At 42.7% G+C, this 19,290-nt stretch overlaps 1 protein-coding gene across 1 annotated transcript in view; it reads left to right on the top strand.

Annotated features, from left to right (window-relative positions):
- Positions 1 to 19,290, top strand: part of Nrdc (nardilysin convertase) — a 71,998-nt gene that overhangs the window by 50,037 nt on the left and 2,671 nt on the right. The window contains exons 15-26 of the mRNA XM_041651693.1: positions 1,772 to 1,876; positions 3,508 to 3,631; positions 6,513 to 6,599; positions 8,025 to 8,144; positions 9,383 to 9,434; positions 11,578 to 11,728; positions 13,997 to 14,124; positions 14,993 to 15,155; positions 16,469 to 16,500; positions 16,693 to 16,831; positions 18,682 to 18,729; positions 18,975 to 19,027. Coding sequence (XP_041507627.1) covers positions 1,772 to 1,876; positions 3,508 to 3,631; positions 6,513 to 6,599; positions 8,025 to 8,144; positions 9,383 to 9,434; positions 11,578 to 11,728; positions 13,997 to 14,124; positions 14,993 to 15,155; positions 16,469 to 16,500; positions 16,693 to 16,831; positions 18,682 to 18,729; positions 18,975 to 19,027 — 1,202 coding nt within the window. The remainder of the gene's footprint in view (positions 1 to 1,771; positions 1,877 to 3,507; positions 3,632 to 6,512; positions 6,600 to 8,024; positions 8,145 to 9,382; positions 9,435 to 11,577; positions 11,729 to 13,996; positions 14,125 to 14,992; positions 15,156 to 16,468; positions 16,501 to 16,692; positions 16,832 to 18,681; positions 18,730 to 18,974; positions 19,028 to 19,290) is intronic.

The following is a 19,290-nucleotide window of genomic DNA, read 5'->3' as shown; positions in this document are numbered from 1 at the left end:
TGCCACTGTGATACACCTGGCTTATCTGTTTGTTTTACCAATACCTAGTCTATTGCTTTTGCATCACAGGTCAGCTTTTATGTAGAGGTAGTTTGTCAGTGCAAATGCTTTTTAATTGCTCAGATTTCTACATGGTGGTCAGAGCAGTTGCATTATAAGGAAGATGCTGGTAAAAATAACTTACTAAGAATCTAACACGGGGCTGGAGAGATGGCTCAGAGGTTAAGAGTAATGGCTGCTCTTCTAGAGGCCTTCAGTTCAGTTCCCAGCAACCACATGGTATCTCACCGCCTTGTATAATAAAATCTGCTGTCCTCTTCTGGCGTATAGGCATACATAATAAACAAACAAATAAATGTTAAAAGAAATAAAAAGGTAAAACAGAGCCAGGCCTGAGGACATGAACCTTGTATTCCCAACTACTCTGGAGGCTGTGGCAGGAGGATTCTAGTTCAAGGCCTGCCTGGGCTACTGAGTGAGTCAGAGGCTATCCTGGGCAACTTAGTGCACCTCTGTCTCAAAGTAAAGTAAAAACAGAGTTTGCGTATGTATTAGTTACTTTTTTTATTGCTGTGATAAAACACCAGGATGAAGACAACTTATAAAACTGAACATTTAATTGGCTTGTGGTTCCAGAGGGTTAGAGTCCATGATGCCATATGAATGGCAGCAGGACCCTCTGAGAGCTCGTACATCTCGAACTTCAGGCAGGAGGTGGAGACTGCACCGGGAATGGTAGGAGGCATTAAGGCTTACAGCCCTCCCTCAGTAACACGCCTCCCTTTCCAATAGGCCACAGCTCCTAATCCTCAAATAGTTCCAGCTGGGGACCAAGTATTCAAACACGAGCTTATGGGGGGCATTCTCATTCAGACAACCACAGTGTGTTTGGGTGTGCAGTAAATACTTGAAGTGATTGCTCTTTATTCCTGGAACGTTATTTCTACTTTACAAACCAGAGAACTGGTCATTTTTTCACTTTTAAATTGAGATAACATATTGACTAATATATAACTTATTCGTAGAGACTTTATACAATATAATAATAAATGTCCATTTTTGAGTACAGTGTGATTTTACTACATATACAGTGTTTAATGCTCAGATCAGAGTAATTGGCATATTTGTTACTAAAACATTTATATATATTTAGGGAATATTTAAGTTCTTTTTTTTTTCTGGCTATTTCAAAATATTTATTGTTACCCATAGCTATCCTTCCGCTCTACAGAACAGTGCCACTGATGGTACTCACTCTTTTACTTTTCTGCTTGTCCCTGCTCTTATCTAGTGACACATTGCAGTTTGACTCAGCCTTACAAGGTTTCTCTGTGTAGCTTTGGAGCCTGTCCTGGGACTCACTCTGTAGACCAGGCTGGCCTCTAACTCACAGAGATCCGCCTGTCTCTGCCTCCCGAGTGCTGGGATTAATTAAAGGTGTGTGCCATCATCATGCGGCAAGTTTGATTCATCTTACGAGTAGTTTTTCACTAGTGGTACTTCAGTGTTGAGTCTGGTCTTTACTGACATAGCAGTCATGTGCCCATGAAGAGGCTGGTGTGATTGGAGCGGAGGAGGTTAGGTTGGTCTTGGGCTCAGGGTGGCACTTTGCAGGTGCAGCTTCCTGGCACAGCAGCATGGGCTTGCTCTCCAGAGACGTAGTGTGCTGTGAGAGTCACTCAGCGGCTGCTGTCTCACATGTGTGCGCTGTGAGGACCCGGACAGCAGTGCGGCTCCTGTCTGTATCGCTAACGGTTGGACCTCCTTACAGACAGATCCGGTGGAGTACGTGGAGAACATGTGTGAGAACATGCAGCTGTACCCACTGCAGGACTTCCTCACCGGAGACCAGCTTCTGTTCCAGTACAAGCCAGACGTAAGGCGCAGTCCTGTTTAGAACTTGCTTTAGGAAGGAGGAGAGTGCAAAACTATAGTGTAAGAACTGAGAGAATGGAGAGAATGTGCTAAGTTTAGTCAGAATCTTTGTTCAAACAGAAGACTAATGAGTGATTTCTCACGACTGGTACAAAGACCATCTTTTCTGGTTTTTTGGAAACAGTCTCATGTATCCTAGGCTGGCCTCACACTTGTTTTCTAATGAAGGTGACCTTGAACTCCTGATCCTTCTGCTTCTCCCAGGTGCTGTGAATGCAGGCGTGCATCACCATGCCAAGTTCATGTGGGAGCGGCTGTCAGACCCAGGGCCTCTTGCATGCTAGCCAAGCACTCATATGATGAGCTACATCCCCAACCCCATTTGTTCATCTTTTTATATAAAGGATGAAAATCAAAAATTATTATACAACATTTGTAAATTTTCGAGTGCTGAGGCACTTAAAATAGTTAAGACAGTTTCTAAGATTTATGTAGTTTGGTTCTGTGCATTCTTTTTTTTTTTTTAAAAATTTCCCTAACCTACTTGTAATTGGAAACTCAGGACAATTAATTTAGCTAGGTGTGGTGGCACATGCCTTTAATCCCAGCACTCGGGAGGCAGAGGCAGACGGATTTCTGTGAGTTCGAGGCTAGCCTGGTCTACAGACTAAGTTCCAGGACAGGAACCAAAGCTATACAGAGAAACCCTGTCCCAAAGAAAAAAAAAAAAACAAAGGAAAAGAAAAAAAAAAGAAGAAGAGAGAAAGAAAGAAATTACTTACAGACCGGGTCTGATGGCACAAGCCTATAATTATAACTGTTTGAGAGGCTAGGCTGGAGGATCTCAAGCTCAAGTCTGCCTGAGCTGCAGATTAAGATCCTGATTCAAAATAAAAGGTTGAAAATGCTTTGGGATGTATCTCAGTGGAGGAGAGTTTGCCTAGCATGCTTGCACAAGGTTCTAGGTTTAATCTCCAGGGCTACAAGGGATTAAAGACTTACATATAATACTGTTTGCAAGTGAGCAACAGTTGGTTAGCCATGACTCTACTCCTGGGGAACAAGTCAGCTTCTTTCTATAGGGTAGCTTTTGTCAACCTGGGGTAGTTTGATAGTGTCTGGAGATATTTTGTTTGGGACAGTTAGAGATGGGGGATGGGGTACTCCTAGAACCTATTGGGTAGAAGCCTGAGACTGTATGAACTATCTTAAAATGCAGAAGGTAGGACCCAGCAATAAAGAGTTTTCTGGCCCAAGATAATAGCATATGTTAAACATTGCTTCCTGCCACCTAGAGATAGCACAGTAAATGGCAGACCTGCTTCTTTGTTGCTAGTCCCATCAGAGCGTGAGGGTCCAGAGCGTGAGGGTCCAGATAGCAGCGTGTGAAGCACCATAAGGACACAACACTTGATGTTTGTCAATTTTTTCTCAATAGAAATAAAAATAAAGCTTTTGAAATAGTAATAAGCTTAAAGAGGTTTATAAATTAGGAGGTTTATGAATTAGAAACAGTTCACTGATATCAAGACACTAGGGTAACAATTGCTTTTTTAACAGGAGTGTATTCACTTAAATTGTTACTGTTTTTTTTCCCTTCCCTTCTCTCCATGTCACTGTCCCCTTTGTTAGGTCATTGCTGAAGCCCTTAATAAGCTAGTTCCTCAGAAGGCAAACCTTGTTCTTCTGTCCGGTGCTAACGAGGGAAAGTGTGACCTCAAAGAGAAGTGGTTTGGGACTCAGTATAGCACAGAAGGTAAGAGGCTGTGATGGCCCTCCTTTACTTCCATATATCTAACTCAGTTGGGACTTTTTTTATTTTTATTTATTTATATTTATTTATTTATTTATTTATTTATTTTTTTGATTTTCGAGACAGGGTTTCTCCGTAGCTTTTTGGTTCCTGTCCTGGAACTAGCTCTTGTAGACCAGGCTGGCCTCGAACTCATAGAAATCAGCCTGCCTCTGCCTCCCGAGTGCTGGGATTAAAGGCGTGCGCCACCACTGCCCGGCGGGACTTTTTTTAAAAAAGATTTTTTTTTTGTGCGATCATGTGTGTGTGTGTGTGTGTGTGTGTGTGTGTGTGTGTATACCTGAGGAAATGAGAAAATGTCAGAACCCATGGAACTGAAGTTATTGGCAGCTGTGACCTGCTCTGTGGGTGCAGGCAGCAGGTACTCTTAACTGCTGAGCCATCTTTCCAGCCCCATTAGCTGGGAATATTAACTTGATGGTTTTTATAGAGACAAAAAATGTATATGTGTGAACCTGGAAACAACCTAAATGCCCCTCAACCGAAGAATGGGTAAGGAAAATGTGCTTCATTTACACAGTGGAATACTACACAGCAGAAAAAATGACAGCTTGAATTTTGCAGGCAAATGGATGGAGCTAGAAAACATTATTTTGAGTGAGGTAACCCAGATACAGAAAGACAATTATCACATGTACTCACTCATAGGTGGCTTTTAAACATAAAGCAAAGAAAACCAGCCTATAAGCCACAATCCCAGAGAACTTAGACAACAATGCGGACACTAAGAGAGACATACACAGATCTAATCTACATGGGAAGTAGAATGTAGAAAAAGACAAGATCTCCTGAGTAAATTGGGAACATGGGGACCTTGGGGAGGATTGAAGTGGGGAGGGGAGCAAAGAAAAATATAGAGCTCAATAAATATCAATAAAAAATGTATATGTGTGCAATGCATATATAATTTAATTTTTATTATTTTTTAGACAGGGTCTCACTTTGTAGCCTTGACTAACCTTAGACTCATTGTATAGACCAGGATTACTGTCTTTTCCTCTTCTCTTCTCTTCTCTTCTCTTCTCTTCTCTTCTCTTCTCTTCTCAAGACAGGGTCTCTTTACATAGCCCTGGCTATTATGTAAAACCAGGATGGCCTCAAACTCACAGCGATCTATTGGCCCCTGCCTCGGAGTGCTGCAATTATAGGTGTGCTACCCTACCAGGCTCAGGGTGGCTGTCTTAAGGTTTCTCATGTCTGCACTATTCTTAGCATTATCTTCTAACTTCCCATAATAGCTCATTAAGCCCAAAGATCCTGAAGTCCTTTCACCGTCTTCTGACAGACGTGGTCTGTTCTGCCACAGCAGTCCCCACTCCTGGCACCATAGTTGGGGTTTCTGTTGCTGTGATAAAACATCATGACCAAAAGCAATTCAGGAAGGAAAGGGCTTGTTTCTTCTTAGAACTCTCAGGTCACTCTCCATCACCACGAAGTCAGGGCAGGAATTTGAGTGGGAACCTGGGACCAAAACTGAAACAGAGATCACAGAAGAGGGCTGCTTATTGGCTTGCTCAGTCTGCTTTCTTAGAGCACCCAGGGCCACCTGCCAGACAGGGGTGATAGCACCCATAATGAGCTGGGCCTTCCCATATCAACCACCAATCAAGAAAATATCCTGCAGACCTTCCCGTAGGCAAATATGGATGGAGGCATTTTCTCAATTAAGATTCCCTCTTCCTAGACATGTCTAGGTTCATGTCAAGTTGACAAAAACCAACCAGGATACTGGCCTTAAACTGACAGAGATCTGCCTTCCTCTGCTGCCTGAATGCAGGGATTAAAGGAGTATACCACTATGCCTGGCAAAAGTATAAGTTTTTAAAACTTTATTTGGGAATGAAACTTACTTACCCTTAGTGAGCAGTTCTTTTCTGCTTTATTTATATTTTTGAATTAGTGAAAATAGCCTACTTAATCGATCATTTGGTAGGTAGATTTTTATTTTTTATTCATTGTTATTGATAGTACTTATTGTTTTGGAGGGAGAGTCTTGTTATGTAGTTCTGGCTAGCCTGGACGCAGAACCCTCCCGCCTGCAGCTCCAAGTGCACAGCAGCCCTTGCTTTCATCTTGTTTTGGAGCAATAGTTCTCAGCCTGTGGGTCGTGACCCTGTTAGGGGTCGGATGATCTTTTCATGGGGCCTCTTTAGACCATCTGTAAACATAAATATTTACATTATAATTCATAACAGTAGCAAAATTAATTATGAACTATCAACGAAAATAATTTTATTGTTGAGGGGTTACCACAACATTGAGAAACTCTATTAAAAGGGTTGCAGCATTAGGGAGGTTGAGAAACGCTGTTTTAGAGAAACGTTTCTCTGGACATTTCTAGGCGTCACTGCCTAGCTCCTGCTGTACGCAAACTATTAGAGAGAGAGAGAGAGAGAGAGAGAGAGAGAGACTGGAAAAAGAACATTTGTCAGACTCCCATGTGTGTCACCTGGGGATCCAGAATAGATTCTGACTGCGTGTGGTACATATATTTATAATCCAGTACCCAGGAACTCAAGCAGGAGCTCCAGTTAGAACATAGTGCAGGCCGTGGAATGAGAATGTCTCCAGAATGAAGAGGAAGGGAGGTACAGGAAGAAAGATTGACTCTGAACCAGAGATTCTGGGTGAGACCTGAGTTCTGCATTCTGAATGCTGTCGTAGATGATGGCGGTGCTGAGTCCTGCTTTGACTGTGAGTGTCTAGGTTTTATAGCTATGCCTGAGGAGAAATCTAGTGGAAAAGGCCAGTTGATGGCCACCTTGTTAAGAGAATTCTGGGCGTTGCATTATTTGTTGGATCCGTTTGTTTTTTCTCTCTACAGATATTGAACACTCTTGGGCTGAACTGTGGAAGAGTAATTTTGACTTAAATCCAGATCTTCATCTTCCAGCTGAAAACAAGTACATAGGTCAGTAAAATAGTCATCATAGTGTGTGTCGATCCACATGGTGATAAGACACAGCTGTGGTGTGTATCAGTGAACCCATATTTTAGGATATCAGCAGTATTCTGGGATGGGAATTGCTATTTTGTTTTTTTTTTTTTCCTCCACTGGAAAGTGGAGAAAAAACAAATTTAGAAATGCAAACTTACTTATCCAAGTCCCAGAGGAACTTGACTCCTAATAGTCACCGCTGCTCCTTTCCCAGGAACAGATTGTTAGAAGGCTGTGAGATCAGGTCCAGCTTAGCAAGACAAAGAGCTTGCCGCTGGGTCTGACCTGAGTTCCATCCCTGGAGTCCATATGGTGGAAGGAGAGAACTAGCTCCTGCAAGTTGTCCCTATCCCCACTGCCCTCCCCACTGAGCAAATGTATTAAAGAGAAGATGAACCAGGAAGTCCACATAATGGGCTTGAGTTTGCTGTGATGATTGCTGAAAACTTATGGTCTATGCAAAAGGAAAATAGGCAAATGTTTAATTGTACATAGAAATGGTGTTATTTCAAAACATTTTGTTCTAAATAGATATGTATCTGCAGACCTATCCATTAGCTTGCATTGGCAAATAGATTTCTAAGTTTCAGTGAGAAAAATTAAAAACTGGAGGTTTTACCCATGTTCGTGACTGTAGTTTACTCAGGACACCTCCTTTCCCAGCAGTCCATTCCCCGTCCATATCCACCAGAGATGAGACAGTCCTTACATCGTGTCCTTGCACCACACAAGTCACAAGGTCAATGAGCCAGACTGATACACACGTACTTTACAGTATTATTCAGTCATGTAAAGAGGAAGTATTGATACATATTACAGTGTGATGAATCTTTAACATGCTACATCAGGGGCTAGGGAGCCAGCTTAATGGTCAAGAGCTTTTGCTGCTTTTGCAGAGGAACTGGGTTCAGTTTCCAGCCCCCACATGGCATGAGTTACAGATGGTTGTGAGTGACCATGTGGTGCTGCGAACTGAACCCTAATCTTCTGGAAAAACAGCCAAGTGCTCTTAACCATCTCTGGCCCCATCAGTACTTTTTAATAAATACATTATGTGCATCTTTTGTTCTCCATTTTCTTTAACTATCTCTTATCGCTTACCTAATTAACATGTTAATTAAGCAGTTTGTCATTAATTTGAAATGACAAGATAAGCTTTATTTAAGCAGAACTGTCTGGTAATCTTTCCTTATTGAAGAATATGTTCATTCAAAATTGAGTTATACAAGTACCCTGACCCAAGGACCGCACTCTCCGAGTTAGCAATTGCTTGAGAAAAGGAATAAACTGAATGTACTGTTGGGAATTAGACAGTTTCAGTTTTCATCTAATGTAAGGTCAAGTGGATGCTGTATTCCAGTATTTGAAAAATGGTCACTCTTTTGTTCTTGTTGCTAGCCACGGACTTTACATTGAAGGCTTTTGATTGCCCTGAAACGGAATACCCCGCAAAAATTGTGAATACTCCGCAAGGTTGCCTATGGTATAAGAAGGACAACAAATTCAAAATCCCCAAAGGTGAGCTCTGCCCTCTAAAGGAGGGAAGTCTTTCTCCTGTGTAGCAATCTCTCTGTTCCTGTTGCTGTCTCCTTCCCCACTTTTTCTTTGAAGCCCCCTTTTTACACCGAGAAATTAATATGTGCTCCTGCTTCTAGGTGTGTGTATAGACACTCTGCTTTCCAGGAAAGGGAAACTCAGCTCTGGGGCTGGTGAGACAGCTCTACAGCTTACACCCCATACCAAGCCTGTGCTCTGGGTTTTGATCCCCAGGACCTGCATGGTAGGAGGAGAGAATTGTCCCCTGACCTACACACAACTTAAAGAATCAAGTCTAGACAGAAATTGTTTTTAAGTATTTATTCTTTCAGAACAATGAAATTAGAACGAGATATTTGACCATCTTAAAGGATTGATTATATTATTTGAAAATTATGTTTAAAACAGATGGAAAGATATGAGGAAAATTATGCCTAGATACAGTAGAAAGCCTAATCTAAACTTGTCACGGGAACTCTTCCCCAACTGCTTATCTCTGCCCTTTATTCCTAGCATGTAAAGCATGTGTAGTTTGGGGCTAAACAGATTCTTTAAATTCTGTATCTTTTAGGTGGTGGCCCCAACTGTGTTCTTGTGTGTGTAGCAGCTTGGAGTCATAGTGTGAGGCTGCCATTTGATGAGTGTCCTGAACCTAGACACGCCCCCCCTTTCACCCTTCCTCCCTATGCCTCTCTTCTCCAAAACTCCACTCAGTATGTCCAGACTGACCTCCAGATGCCAACCCCACTTCGTCCCCAGGCTTGGGAATCTGAGGCTGCACCAATGTTTGCCTTGAGTGACTTGTTAGAAATAGTGATTGCCTTTTAGTCAGCTTCTTCAGAAGACGGCTCTTGTTCTGACTTCTATGAACATTGAGTTACTTGACTAATGTTCCTAACATGTATACTTCTATAAATATTTTTGCCTATCTGAAGTTACTGGTAAATATGGTTATTCGTAAACCTTTCCATATGTTTGATATTCCCATAGGTTAAAGTGTGCCTTCTATGATACTTTATTTGGAATGGTAAAAAATTCCCTTTAAAAGCTTTAGGAATAAACATAAAGTATGAAGGGATAAAAGAGAATAAACATGTAATGAAGCTTTAAGGATTAGTAGTTTATTTAGATTTTAAAAGCCACATTAGGAGAAAATAGTAGGTGTTAAAATATTTGAGGCCCCTACCATCTGTATTTTATCCGTGGTCTTTTTCTTCCAGCCTATATACGTTTCCATCTGATCTCACCTTTGATACAGAAGTCTGCAGCAAAGTAAGTGTTTGGGCTTTTGTTGTTATTTTTTTCCTCAAAAAAGAAAAAAAGTCTAAACTGTGCCTGGCTAGTTTTATGTGAACTTCCAGAAGCCTGACCTTGCTTTTAGAAGACCTGTGGGAAAGCCTGAGGTACATTTTCTTGATTAACTGTTGATGTCAATGGTGCCGTCTTTGGGCTGATGATCTATAAGAAATTGGGCTGAAAAGCCATGGGAAGGAAGCCATCAAGGCATAAGCAGCACCTTCCATGGCCTCTGCATCAGCTCCTGCCTCCGGGTTCCTTCCCTGCTTGAGTTCCTGCCCTGACTTCCTTTGGTGATGGACTGTGATGTGGAAATTTAGCAAAATAAACCCTTTCCTTCCCAGTTGCTCTTGGTCATGGTGGTCATCACAGCAGTGATGACCCTGACTGAAGAGTTGGTTCAGGAACGGAGTACTGCTGTGACAGATGGACCGTATTTGGGGAGGTCGGTGGGGGGACTCTGGGCTGGAGAAGCCCTGGAGTGCTGGAAGCTTGTTGAGCTGTGGTGGGAACGGGGGCAATGAGACCAGTGCAGACGATGAAGCCTGGCTTATGAAGTTTCAAGTGGAAGCAAAGACTGTGGGGCCTTTTGTGTGACATTGTGAATTAAGAATCTGTGGTATGTGGTCAGCTGAAGCTGAAGAATCAGCTGTGACTAAGAAGAAAGAGATCAGCACCGTGGTGGCAGACTCCTCTGGGAAGTGTTTCCTTGGGACCAGCACAATGACTTCTTAAACCATTGGAAAACAGTTTTATTTCAGTTTCTGTTTTCTGTGCTCTAAACAAAGCAGAATAATAACTCGTAAGCAAATCACAGAATTACTGGGTTGGGAAAGGTCCTAAAATTAAGCTCTCACTGTAAACTAGGAATGGAGTCATCCAGGGACTGGCTTCCTGTCTACAGAGAAGGCTGACTGCGTTTCTGTTGAGCTAGTACCAAAAGACTGCAGAGTTTTAAGTTTTATTATAAACTGTATGTGTTTGTATTTGTCTAGGGATGTGGTGTGGTGGGGGTGCTGCTGCTGCTGGTGGGAATGGGTGCAGGTTCCAGAACAGGTCAGAAAAAGCACTGGGTCCATTTGAGCTGGAATCATAAGCAGTTGTGAATTGTCTGTGTGGGTGCTGGGAACTGAACTCAGGTCCTCCGCAAGAGCTTCTAACTGCGGAACCATCTCTCCAACCCCAACCTCCAGACTTTTAATTATACCTTGTTCTTTATAAATTATTCATGAATAATTCATTTGTGAAGTTGTTCATAAATATTCATTATACCTGGGTTGGGAAAGGCCCTCACTGTACTTTCCAGACTTTTAATTATACTTTGTTTTTTACAAATTATTTTTATATATAAATTATTATAATGATTTGTCCTTTACAAATTATTATATTTATAACTTCCAGACTTTTAACTATACATATTATTCATAAATAATTCATTTATGAAACTATTCATATATTTTCATTTATATAGACAGCTGCACTGTGGGAGATCAGAGGGTCCAAAAAGTGAGTTATAGGAAAGGCTCAGAAAATGTTAGTGAATTTCTTTATTTTTTTTTTTTGTTTGAGACAGAGTTTTTTTGTGTAGCCCTGGCTGTCATAGAACTCTTTCTGTAGACCAGCCTTGAACTCCCAGAGATCCGCCTGCTCCTGCCTCCCGAGTGCTGGGGTTAAAGGTGTGCTGCCACTCCCCGGCTGTATTTCTTTTTCTTTGCCTCTTAATTATAAAATCCAGCCCTAAAATAATAAGCTATGCTATCTACCCCCCACCCCCTTCATGCATTACTGTTCTCTATTTCCTCATATTTTAAATGTGTAAGTCTGAAACCCTAAGGCTGATTGGCAGCCAGGGTTGCTGGCTTTGAGGCTGGTTCATTCCCTCGCTGCGTGTGTACGTGTTGTCATTCTCTGTGTATGTGACGTGAAAAGATTGGGACAACTACTGAAGGTTGTCCTCTGATAGGCCTGTGAAGTTAGACTTCCTTCAGACCCCAGGGGCTGTATGTTCTAGAGCAGAGAATGCACGCCGTACTAAAGGTGAGGTTCCTGATAGAAAGAGGTCTGTGTATTCTTGTCTTTCTGCCAATTGATGATGCTAGTTCCACTTTGTCCTTTCCAGTGTTGTCCTCTTTGACATCTTCGTCAATATTCTTACCCACAACCTTGCTGAGCCCGCGTACGAAGCTGACGTGGCACAGCTGGAGTACAAGCTGGTGGCTGGAGAGCACGGTCTCATTATTCGAGTGAAAGGATTCAACCACAAACTACCTGTAAGTAAACGAGTTCTGCTTTCTCTGAAGGAGCTTTGAAATCCTGTATTTATCTGTGTTGTCCCAAAGCACTATAAGCAGAGACCCAATGGGCAGTGCCACAGGTCTGCCTTGCATATGACAACTGTTCTTTGAACATACACAACAAGATTCCTGCCCTGGCTTCCCTCAATGACGGACTGTGATGTGGAAACCCTTTCCCCTGTCAAGCTGGTTTTGGTCAGTGTTTCATGGCAGCAACAGAGACACAGACTAGAACAAGCCTATCCCTGAATCTGGGCTTAGTGACTGGCAATCTAGGGTTCTTCTGTCTCTGGGTGCTGTGGTGGGGTGGGACGCAGGTTCTCATGCTCCATGGCACACACTTTACTGACTGGGCCACCTCCCTGGGCCCACAAAGAGTTTTGTAAATATATATTTTATATATAAATATTTATATATATATTGGGCTGGAGAGATGACTCAGAGGTTATGAGCACTGGTCCTGAGTTCAATTCCCAGCAAGCACTTGGTGGCTCACAACAATCTGTAATGCGATCTGGCGCCCTCTTCTGGCCTGCAGCCATACATGCAGGCAGAACACTGTATACATAATAAATATATAAATCTTGAAAAAGAATACACTATTAAGATATATTAATGTATATTCCTGGGGCTGGAGAGATGGCTCAGTGGTTAAGAGCATTGCCTGCTCTTCCAAAGGTCCTGAGTTCAATTCCCAGCAACCACATGGTGGCTCACAACCATCTGTAAAGAGGTCTGGTGCCCTCTTCTGGCCTGCAGGCATACACACAGACAGAATATTGTATACATAATAAATAAATAGAATAAATAAAAAAGAAAAAAAAAAGATATATTAATGTATATTCCGGCAATACATAGGAATACACCTGTGCTTTAGGGCTGATCTTATTTTGGTTTGCTCTGTTTCTCTGAAGCCTACAGTGGCATTTAGGTTTGGTCTGAGGTAAATTCTCACAAAAGAGCAATAACAAACTTAAGGAAGGACGTTAATATTCTGGAAACTGTTCACATAAGGAAGGTAGCACAGGAAAGAACCTGGCAGAATCCAGCCCTGCACTGAGAAAACTCTGAAGTCTAATTCTTCCCTTTATGGCGTTGCTGTCTGCCCACCAGGAGACGCTGTGGAGTGACTTACTTTTGCCCACCTTCAAATGTAGCCTTAAGATTCAAACAGATTGAATCCCAGAATGCAGTGAGTGTCATCTGGGAAACATGTTTAGAAAGCTGTTTAAAATATAAACCTTGGAAAATTGGTGTTTTCCAAGTTTTTGAGGTTTGTCTCACCTTAATACTTAAAAGCGATATATATCTATGTATAGAAAAATAAAGATTGGGGGCTGGAGAGATGGCTCAGTGTTTGGGAGCATTGCCTGCTCTTCCAAGGGTCCTGAGTTCAATTCCCAGCAACCACATGGTGGCTCACAACCATCTGTGGGGAGGTCAGGCGCCCTCTTCTGGCCTTCGGGCATACGCGCAGAATATTGTATACATGATAAATAAATAAATATTGAAAGTGGGAAAGTTTAAAAAAAAAAGAAAAAGAAAAAGAAAGATTGATTTTATTTACAGGATATAGGTGTAAACTTCTTAAAAATTTTGAAAATTAAATATAACAACATTGTACAATAAATGATGCACCTTGGCTAAGTTCCTGAGTGACAGAGCCGAAGCAGTTTTTAGAAATGATCAGAAACAAGTATTTGAGTTACAAATCGGGAAAAAACAAAACAATGCCCAGGAAAAGGAAAACGTTTAAGTACTATCTAAAGAAAATTGTAAAACTTCACATTTCTGAATAAGATTTTTTTTTTTTTTTTTTTTTTGAGGCAGGGCCTCACTATACTTCCCTGGCTGTCCTAAAACTGGCTCTGTTGACCAGGCGCTGGCCTTGAACTCACAGAGATCCCTGTCTCTTCCTCTCAAGTGCTGGATTAAAGGTGTGCACCACCATGTCTGACTTGGATTAAGACTAATATTAAACAGTTATCACTGCATCCAAAATTTATATGCAAATAAAATAACCTTCCAGTTGAAGGCACATTTTCAAGGTAGTTTGGAAGGAAGATGGTGGAAACTGAAGACAAACTGCCTCAGCTTTGAGGAATGCAGCAGCCTAGGCCTGTGGGGACTGAGTCCCGAGCACTCCTCTCAGGTCCTGACTCTGTGCTAACTGAGAAAAGCCTTTGCTCCCTGGAGCGGAGTGTGCTTTCCGAGCTTTGCTGCTGAAAATGCCTTTTCTTTTAGCTGCTCTTCCAGCTCATCATTGACTACCTGGCTGAGTTCAGTTCCACACCCGCTGTCTTCACCATGATAACTGAGCAGCTGAAGAAGACCTACTTCAACATCCTCATCAAGCCGGAGACTCTGGCCAAGTAGGTGGACATGGGACATGACTAGAAACGGCTGGCTTCCAGGAGGAGGCATATGGGTTGCTGAACCTTTTAACCTCCACTGTCGAGAAGAGTGCAGAAGGGATCTCCACAGCCTGAGCAAAAGCATAAACCCTCTGTGACAGGGATGCCTTGGCTGATTGTAACCTGCATGGCTATCTTTGTGTGAATCAGAAAAAGGTGCCTCGGGGTGCTCTGCATCATCTGACAAAAGAACTCTTGTGGGAAGGGCAGAAAAGGCTCTGTGAGGGGGCACAGCCCTTGGTCCTTTGGCTTTAAGCCACTTGAAGACTTCATGGCTTAGGCGTCTGTAAATGGTCATCCAACAGCCTGACCTTAAACATAGGCCCGCTTTTGTTTTATAAGTGAGAATGAAAAATTGAATCACAGATAGTAAGAACTCAAAAAATGCAATAGCTATTAGGGAGTCATAGTTTGGAGATGGGGAGTGAAGTTAGTCAGTCATGAACTCGGGTCACTGCAATCATGGACATTTTACTAGACTCCAGCTAGCATTACAAATTAGTGACATTTCTAACAAAACAGATAATTAAAAAGTTTTGTATAAAAAAATTAGTACAATTAGTTAAATTTGACTTACTTAGCAACTTATGTGAAATATTTCACTCTATAGCTGAGTCAGGAAGGTGCATTGTATTGGTGAATAAACCCATTTAAAACTTTGTATGCATATATATTTAATCTCTGCTCTTGCTATTTTGGCATTCATTTTCTCCATCATGCTATGGTGGGAATCACCTGTCTTGAAACACTTCTACAGAATCTTGACCTAACCTTTTTCTTAAGATACATTTCTTGCAACATTTGCTTTTAAATGTCCTTTGTGCAGAGATGTGAGACTTTTGATCCTGGAATATTCCCGCTGGTCTATGATTGACAAGTACCGGGCTTTAATGGATGGCCTTTCCCTTGATTCTCTGCTGAACTTTGTCAAGGATTTTAAATCCCAGCTCTTTGTTGAGGGCCTGGTGCAAGGGAATGTCACCAGCACGGTGAGTGTGGTGCTCTTACAGTGGGTGGGACCTGTGAATTTCATTCTTCTCCCGAAAGGTTTTGTTGGGCCAGCATCACCAAATTCTGGTAGGAATTCCTGATCTGATGCCAGGCCAGGTCTTAAGCAAAAGACTGTTTATGACTTAGTGAAAGGGGTTTGTTATTATTTTGCTTTGGTTAAATTTGCTTAAGATCACATGAGAAAACCATAATGTAGAGATTAAAATAGGAAGAGGAGAGTGATAAAATGTGTGCTGCGCATACATGCACAGCTGTGCACATATATGCACAGCCAGAATCTGCATGCAGGCTTGGCCAAGCTCAGCAGTGAAATTTTAAGTATCTAAGTAGTAAGATGGACAGAAAAGGTGGGATGGTAGTTTCCTGTGGGGCTGGAAGGGAGGCAGAAGAGAGGTGTTTAATGGGTATATAATTCTGATTTTCCAAGATAGAGATGTTTTGAAAATATGTCTCACAAGCATGACTATAGTTAATTGAATTGTGTGTGTATAAGATTATATATATATATATATATATATATATATATATATATATATATATATATCTCCAAGACAGGGTTTCTCTGTGTAGCCATAGCTAGCCTTGAACTCACAGAGATCTGCTTGCCTCTGCTTCCTGAGGATTAAAAATTGTTCTGGGATTAAGAATTGTACACTTTGTTAAGTGACAAGCTTTGTTATATGAAAATGACGAAGCCTGAAAATAATGAAGTAAACGAAAAGTGCTTAGGAGCTAGCCAGGGAGATGTCCAAACTCCCTGCCAGAGTGGGAAAATGCTCCCTCTTAGATCTGTGGCTTCTATTCTTCCCCTTCTTTCCGGTTTTCTCTCCCAAACCCCAAGCCAGCCTTGGTTTCTGTCCTGCCAAAAGAAAGACTTCCCAAAGTCTCAGTAGCAAGAAAAGCAGGATAGCTGGTTGTCTAACACAGTGGGAGGGCCAGGCAGGAGTTTAGGCTGGAGACTTGATGTCATGAAGTAGCTGCAGGGGAAATTATTACAGAGTTGAGCATCTTATAGGCAGAACAGAGTCTGAGGAGGAACAGAAGGGATGCAGTCAGTCAAGTGCTGTTGTGTTGTTTACTCTGTCAGCTGCTCAGACTTGTACAATACAGCACTGGCCGCAGCATGGCCTCGCTAGATAAGCCAGTGTGAATACACTAGGCGGAGGGGCAGCGGGAGTCATTTAGCACTTGATAAACATCTTGTCCAGTGATTAGGTGACAGGCTCTGCTTTCCTACTGCTGTCTGTCCTAAGTGCTGCAGAAATTGGAATTATTCTCTTTTATCTTTTAGGAGTCTATGGATTTCCTGAAATACGTTGTTGAGTAAGTATTGGATTTTTCCTCTGAGGTTTAGTGCTCTTCCCAGAAAGAAACATTAGGCTGGAGCTCGTCTGTTACTCAGCTCTCAGACCCTCCCGGTGCTTGCTTTTCTTGGCCTGATATAAACAGCAGTTGAGAGAGGGTTGAGCGAGAGCACTCAGTGTGCCCATGTGACCTGCACTGACTCTTTCGCAGCAAGCTGAACTTCGTGCCCCTGGAGCAGGAGATGCCTGTGCAGTTCCAGGTGGTGCAGCTGCCCAGCGGCCACCACTTATGCAAAGTCAGAGCCCTGAATAAAGGTGATGCTAACTCGGAAGTCACTGTGTACTACCAGGTGAGTTGGCCCCACCCACTGCACAGCAGGTCTCCAGTACTTAGGCTGAGTTTCACCCTTTTGTTGTATTAAACTTGGGGGAGTTTGTGCAGTTAAAAACCGTCACTAATATGCAACTCCCTCTTGAAAAAAATCACACTGAGTATTGTTTTATTAATCAACGGGTAATGTAGAACACCCAGTAAATGTGATGGAGCTGGGCGGTGGTGGCACACGCCTTTAATCCCCAAACTCGGGAGGCAAAGGCAGGAGGATCTCTGAGTTCGAGGCCAGCCTGGTCTACAGAGCTGGTTCCAGGACAGCTGTGACTGTTACACAGAGAAACCCTGTCTTGAAAAACCAAGAAAAAAAAAAAGTGATAAAATTCCTACATAGTCTCTAACAGAATCCAAGCAGTGAGATCGTTTTAAAGGACAGCTTGGAAAGAAATGAAATAAACCTAGCTAAGCAATCAGCATAGAACTGGTTTTTGTGGGATGGTAAATCCAAGGCAGTTTGCTATTTTCTGTGACTCAGGTCTCCTTTATGTGTGTGTATTTTTTCTACAGTGGAGGGCTGGGGTTGGGTGTGGGTAGGCTGTAAAGGCTTCCCAGCAGACCCCACTCCACTGAGCCTGCTGCAGCATGGCCTTGTTTACTTTTTTTTTTTTAGGGGGGGGGGACTTTTTATTGTGTGGCTCATCATGGGCCCGTTGTATGTACATGTATATGTTTCAACAGGTGTATGTGGAAGTAGGTCAGCGGTCAACCTTGGGGATCATTCCTTAGGTGCCATTCCTCTAGCCCTTCCCTTAAGAACCCCGAGACAAGGACTGGCTTGGAGGACAGCAAGCAGGCGAGCCTAGTGGCCAGTAAGCCCAAGGATTACAAGGACATGCCACCACGCCAAGAAGTTTTTTCAGAATTATTTTAAGAGTATGAGTGTTTTGCCTGCACGTATGTCTGTGTACCACATGAGTGCCTGGTACCTGCAGAGGCCAGAAAAGGGTATTGGATCCTTGGAACCGGAGTTAACGTGAGCCACCACTGCCCCAAACCCATCATCTTTTAAATGTGGACTCTGAGGATTGAACTCAGGTCCTGGTGCTCATAGGGCAAGCACTTAGCCTCTCATCTTGCCGTCATTCCTCCTCCTCTCCACATCTTTTCTTATTTTGACATTGTCCTGTTTGACGGATGCAAATTCCCCTTCTGATGCCCTGGCTATCTCATACTAGCTGCTTCCATTAGGAAACTTTCCTTTCTCACAGAACACACAAGTGGTCATGGATAGCCCCCTTAAAGGGAACAGAACTTCTTGGTGATTGTTAATCAGACTCCATCCTCTTCCTCTGGTGAAACAGGAAAGACAAGGAATGAGTCTGTGCAAGGAATCTGCAAGAGACCGTATGATCAGCACCCTTGTTTTCTGAGTTAGCTTGCTGTTCTCCAGACTTCTCGGGTACTTCCACAGTACTTGGTTTGACTGCAGAAGCTACTTTTCAGTTTTCATGCATTTTGAGAAACAGATTCAGATCCTCCAATCACTCCACATTTCCTGCTGTCCTCCTTACGGCTTTCAACTACGTACTTGATTTTACAGTGTATCCTGAGCCTTGCAGGCAGGACCTGTCAGGCTTAGTATTGTTGGCTTCACCCAGGTCTACCTGGAAGTCTGCACCAGTGCCAAGAATACAGGTGTTCTAGCACTGTTCCTGTTCTTAGGTTCTCAGGCTAGTGGGAAGGCATAGTAAATAGGATTGTTGGGACAAGAAGCTAAGGAGTGAAACCCAAGAAAGTAGCTGCCAAGATCATTAAACCCTTGCTTGTAATCGTTAAGTCATTGCTTCTCTGATCAAGTTTTCCCTTCAGTCAGGTACCAGGAGTCTAAGAGAATACACTCTTATGGAGCTGCTTGTGGTAAGTTCATGAAGTGGTGTTCAGGAGTTCCTGGTCTACCTACCATGGGGCCAACCTTCATGCCTAAGGGATGTGGACCTGTGCTAGTCAGAAACTTGTAAATAGAAGGTCAGGTGGTCATTTATTCTCATCCAATATGCACAGTCAGGGGCCTGGACCACTTAGAACTGTATGGAGGAGGATTTTGGAGAGATCATCACACCATAGGGTGAGAAATAGCTGATGGAAAGTATGTTGAATTACAGATGCACATGGAAGAGCCCTGCTTTGACTTCCTTCGAACCAAGCAGACCCTTGGGTAAGTGTGCTGGCAAAAGCACTGAGAGCCTGGAACTCCCTTGCAGAGTTTGCCAGTCTGCTTTGGCCCTCCCATACCTTACACTATAGTACCTACATGTCAGTATTTCTGCAGTTCCTATGTCGGACTGTGATGGGGTTTTCAGTTTGTTCAGGCATCTGGATAAGCCAGAAAAGTGAGCTTGTACCCAGTTCAGCATCGGGGTGGGTACCTTCACCCCATGTTCATTGCCTCTCTGGACAGGAACCAGGTGACCACATGAA

Source organism: Microtus oregoni, unplaced genomic scaffold, assembly GCF_018167655.1.
Source record: "Microtus oregoni isolate MIOR12 unplaced genomic scaffold, Mior012 000005F_ref0000423, whole genome shotgun sequence".
NCBI classification, from domain to species: domain Eukaryota; kingdom Metazoa; phylum Chordata; class Mammalia; order Rodentia; family Cricetidae; genus Microtus; species Microtus oregoni.
This window is presented reverse-complemented; position numbering and strand designations above follow the sequence as displayed.